Genomic DNA, 5,245 nt, shown 5'->3' with positions numbered 1-5,245 from the left:
TCTTCAGCCTTCTTTGCCAAAGATGTTCCTAAGACCATCAGAAAAATGTTTTTTCTGATGGTCTTTGGCAATCTCTCTGAAACCCCTGTGACCCCCCCCCCCCCCCGTGGTCCCAACCCCCTGTTTGAGAAACACTGCTTTAGCACATTATCTCTGTTGCTTCTTCCCTTGCATTTCACTTTGGATGTTCAGAATGAAGAGGATTTACAGAGAAAAACACACCGAATGTGCTTAGAGATGTATCTGTTATTTCATTCCTCACAACTACTACCAGTGATGCTTTTCCTGCATTTCACCAGAAGAGGGTAGAGTTTGAAAAGCACTTGACGTCACCCTGGAATTCCTATTGTGCTTAAAAACAGCAAGGGGAAAACAAGATCAACTTTCGCCTTGGTATACTAGTATCCCTTGCTTGAAGGAGACAGTGAGGAGTTCAGAAAAAAAGCCCTGCATATCAGAAGAAACCCAACAGATTTCTCCCCTTGTGAAGCCAAAGCACAGCAACTGCTGCCTATGGGACATACATCTCTGTCACAACTGGCTGTGAGTTCACTCTTCTTCTTCTTCAGGTATAAGGCATTTGTTGACAGGCAAGATTCTCTGATGACAGACCAATGCCACTTCAGAAAAAAGGAAAAACCCAAAACACTCTCCAGCACCGGGTGAGTTTCCTTAAGTGTATCTTCTGCTACTATTTGTCTGAATCTTTTGGAGCAAAAGCTGTTTTTCACACAACTGTGGTCTCGAACAGAAGCAGCTGGAGAACTTCTCTTTACTGCAGCTTGTTGCATTCTTTGCAAGGTTTCGTAGGATGCAGATGTGCTGCTGTAACATTTTCTAGCCTTGGTCAAAAACTGTGCTGTTCAGGTTTTGCTTACACACACCTCACTGTCTCAGATTTCTTACAAAGCTACTTTGGTATATATTTGTAGAGAAGACGAGACTGCAATAACATTTAAAATGACAGATGACATCAGTTTTCAAGAGCTGGACAGTGATGGGTCAGAAAGCAGTGAAGAAATGGAAATCATCGTCAATGTTGGCGGAGTGAGGCAGGTGTTGTATGGAGACCATTTGAACCAGTATCCAGATACCAGACTAGCAAAGCTTATAAACTGCTTGCCAGGAGGATATGACACTATTTTCTCCCTTTGCGACGACTATGATCCTGGAAAAAGAGAGTTTTATTTTGACAGAGACCCAGATGCTTTTAAATGCATTATTGATTTCTACTATTTTGGGGAGGTGCACATGAAGAAAGGAATATGTCCCATTTGCTTCAAGAATGAAATGGAATTCTGGAAAGTGGACTTGAAATACCTGGATGACTGCTGCAAAACTCTGCTCAGTGAAAAGAAGGAGGAACTCGAAGAGATCGCTCGTAGGGTCCAGTTGATCTTGGATGATTTGGGCTTGGATTCTACTGAAAGCAGCTGGAAAAAGTGCCAAAAATTTATTTGGAAATTTCTGGAGAAGCCAGAATCTTCCTATCCAGCTAGAGTAGTAGCAGTCGTGTCTTTTCTGCTTATTCTTCTCTCATCGGTAGTGATGTGTGTGGGGACTATCCCAGAACTGCAGGTGTTGGATGAGGAGAGAAAACCGGTGGAGCACCCAGCTCTGGATAAGATTGAGACAGCTTGCATTGTCTGGTTTACCCTTGAATATGTCCTTAGGCTCATCTCCTCTCCAAACAAGTTGAACTTCGCTTTGTCTTTCATGAACATCATTGACATTTTTGCAATACTTCCATTCTACATCAGCCTGATATTGACTCACTTGGGAACCAAATTGATGGAGTTAACCAATGTGCAGCAAGCTATCCAGGCACTGCGGATCATGAGGATCGCAAGGATTTTCAAACTGGCACGTCACTCATCCGGTCTACAGACTCTGACCTATGCTCTTAAGAGGAGCTTCAAGGAACTGGGGCTTCTGCTGATGTATTTGGCTGTGGGGATTTTTGTGTTTTCTGCTCTTGGTTACACAGTGGAGCAAAGTCACCCCGAAACACTCTTTAAGAGCATCCCTCAGTCCTTTTGGTGGGCTATCATAACCATGACCACCGTGGGTTATGGGGACATCTATCCAAAGACAACACTGGGGAAGCTCAATGCTGCCATCAGTTTCCTGTGTGGGGTCATAGCCATTGCATTGCCCATCCATCCCATCATTAATAACTTTGTCAGATATTACAACAAACAAAGGGTTTTGGAAACAGCAGCCAAACATGAGCTGGAATTGATGGAGCTGTATGCAGACGAGAAGAAGAAGGGAAGTCACCAAGATGATGAATTAGGTTGTCACTTGGACAAAGAAAAGGGTGATTCCCAGTGGAGCAGCCGACCCAAATTCTCCTACAGTGATACTTTCCTTCACCTCCTTTTAGATGAACATCGCCACCCAAATAGGCTTCAGAGCTGTAAGTAGACTGTAAGTTGGTTTCCATTCAGCAGATGGACAATCTCACAGAAAAGGAAGCAAAGGAACCTCCTCTTTCCCACTCACAATTCCATCTCAATTTGGTAAGCTAAAACACAAAAAACAGTATGTCCAAATACGACATATCCAATTTCTTTGTAATCATTTCGGAAGGGAGAACAACTGTGGCAATCATGCTTGGTAAACATATCATGTGGTTGTGAAGCCTTTAATTGTAAAGTAATTAAATGGTGTACAATAATAAACAAAGAATAGCAAAAGAGCATGTGGTGTACGCTTTGTCAGTTTCCTCTCCAGTTGACAGGGGCTGTTTGCAAGTAGAAATGCACTCCTAGATCAGGTGCATTTCTAGCAAAATATTTCCAGGTGATCTTTCCCTTTACAGTCCCCACAGCCATTCAATGGTATGTCAGTGGTGCACCAGATCTGATACCATATCACTTTTAACACTCAAATCACTTTGTGATCTTTGTAATAGTTTTGTACCTCTGTTTGGATTGTTTGGCTGAAAGTAGGGTGTTGGACGCTGCCATTTGTGAAGGATTTGGACACATTTGGGATAATTTGGGGGTAAAACATAAACAAAAATTATTTTAAATTTCCCAAAATAAAAATGATTTTTTTTATTGTTCTAGCTACTTGAAAATTGTGCTGGAAAGTGGTGGTGGTGGGGGGTTTCATAGGATGCCAAGATGAGATTCAAGGGCCTCATCTAGATGCCAGGCTGCAATATTCCCACTTCCGATTTAAAGGGATGATGCTCTGAGAGATGAACCAGAAGTTAGTTAGTGTTTGGGCTGTAATGTCTAGCAAGTTCCCATTTTCTTTGAGAAAAATATTGATTGCTCCAGAGAGATCTTCTAAAAGTAAAAGGATGCAACAGAAATATGATGCCAATGAGGAAGGCCATGAACCAAGTGTCATGGGGTTTATTTTCCTAAACGATTAACCTTTCTGATATTAATCAATTTATTAATGCTCCGGCCAATGGATAGGGAAATTACATACAACTAAAAGACCCAAGATTTTTCAAAACCTCCTTCCACATTTTTTAATTTTAGAGAGGATTAAAGGTTGCTGATTTCTATCCAAAACCAATTTATTTAGTGTTTTTGTAAAGTTTGTGCTTCATGTACATAATCTGGGTGATTAATGAAACAAGATGTTTGGATCTAGTCTTTCCATTCTTACAGTCAAATAAAACATCTTATAAAATAAACAGGATTAAACACTGCCAGAACCATCCTGGTTTAGAGCAAGATTATTTTATGCTGCTCAGAATTTGCACCTTTTCAATGAAAATGGATTGTTAACCTTTGTGAATGTGGATGCAAGGTATTTGGTGCCCTGGTAATAAATAGCATAGGCATTTACAAAATCCTTAAAATGTGCTCTTAGTATTTTTATACTAAGCTTCACACACCTACAGTTTATTGTAATTGTACTGATATTAGTAACCCGATAAGCTTTAGCACTCAGCTTTCAAGTTGTAGTGGATCATGGTTTTATTCTTTCCGAGAACGAGCTCAGCATTTGGATATTTTGTTTTCGAAAGAACAGTGGAGAAAACATTTCATTCTTAGTTATTTCCAAAACCATTTATTTACTGACCTCATTTATAGTATTTTCCTTCAAAGAACACAACATGGTATATACATTTTTTCCAGAACAACCCAGTGAGATCTCCTAGGCTGGAGAATGGCCCAAAGTTGCCCAGCAAACTTCATGGCTAAATAAGGAATTGAATCTGGGGGTGCACCTACACTGTAGAATTGATGAAGTTTGACACCACTTTAACTGCCACAGCTCAATGCTCTGGAGTCCTGGGATCTGTAGTTTGGTGGGGCACCAGTTCTCCCTGGCAGACAAGGCTATAGTAGTTCTATAGTTCTATACAGTAGTTATGCAATAGTGTAGTTGTGGTAGTTCAGTGGTTTCCAACCTGTGGTCCATGGACCACCAGTGGTCTCCGAGAACGAAAACATGGTTCATGGCCTCAACATTACTACACCATTGCCTTGAAACTATGCAACAACGAGAGCAACTGGTCTTGTGAAACCCTCTTATAGCGCCAAGGCAATGAGGACACTGGGATGAGGAAGGCTGACTACCCACGAAAGATTACTACTATCACATCAGCTCTAGATTATTAAATATGGTTTTCTGTTGGCGAACAGACGGTGACTACTGCATGGCATATGTTCTGTATCAAAAACTAGAGCAGGTGCGGTCTATCCAATGCAGTTTTCTGAATCGGCACCCCAAATAACCAAACCAAATCTAAAGTTGACTAAAAACTGATTCGTAACCCTTTTGGTACTAATGTTGGAGAGTAGTCCCTGGTCAAAGTGGTCCCTGATCAAGTTGTCCCTGGTCAAGTGGTCCCTGGTTAAAAAAAAGGTTGGGAACCACTGTGGTAGTTTCTTAGTTCTGTCGTTCTGGAGTTGTATAGTTCTTAGTTCCACAAGTCTGTAGTTCCTTAGTCTGTCATTCATTAGCTTTGTGGTGCTGTAGTTATGCAATTGTGTGGTTCTGTAGTTGTCCAGTTCTGTAGTTGCATGATGTGATGCTCGTTTTGATTGGGTATGTGTTGCTGAAAAAAATGCTATTAAAGTAGAAATTGCCCATACCCCCCTCAGGGTGGAGTTGTTTCTCAGTGAGACATTTCCACTCACAAAGGCTTGTAGAATTTGAAAGAACCATGTAATTATTAGGGAAGAAGACCTTGATCTTGTCTACATTTTTTACCCCCACCCCCTAAAAAGCAAAACAGATAGGGGACTGGCTGTCCTCATGATGCACAGTA

The 5,245-nt window shown here is 41.2% G+C and overlaps 1 protein-coding gene across 1 annotated transcript; it reads left to right on the top strand.

The window, feature by feature from the left end:
• Positions 1-260: 260 nt before the first annotated feature.
• Positions 261-2,701, top strand: KCNF1 (potassium voltage-gated channel modifier subfamily F member 1). Its single transcript, XM_060787784.2, has one exon. It carries the CDS (start codon positions 961-963, stop codon positions 2,425-2,427), a length of 1,467 nt encoding a protein of 488 aa, XP_060643767.2. The 5' UTR covers positions 261-960; the 3' UTR covers positions 2,428-2,701.
• The last annotated feature ends 2,544 nt before the right edge of the window (positions 2,702-5,245 follow it).

This window comes from Anolis sagrei, chromosome 1, assembly GCF_037176765.1.
Source record: "Anolis sagrei isolate rAnoSag1 chromosome 1, rAnoSag1.mat, whole genome shotgun sequence".
Taxonomy (NCBI): domain Eukaryota; kingdom Metazoa; phylum Chordata; class Lepidosauria; order Squamata; family Dactyloidae; genus Anolis; species Anolis sagrei.
The sequence above is the reverse complement of the archived record's forward strand: the minus strand, read 5'-3'. Positions and strand labels throughout refer to the sequence as shown.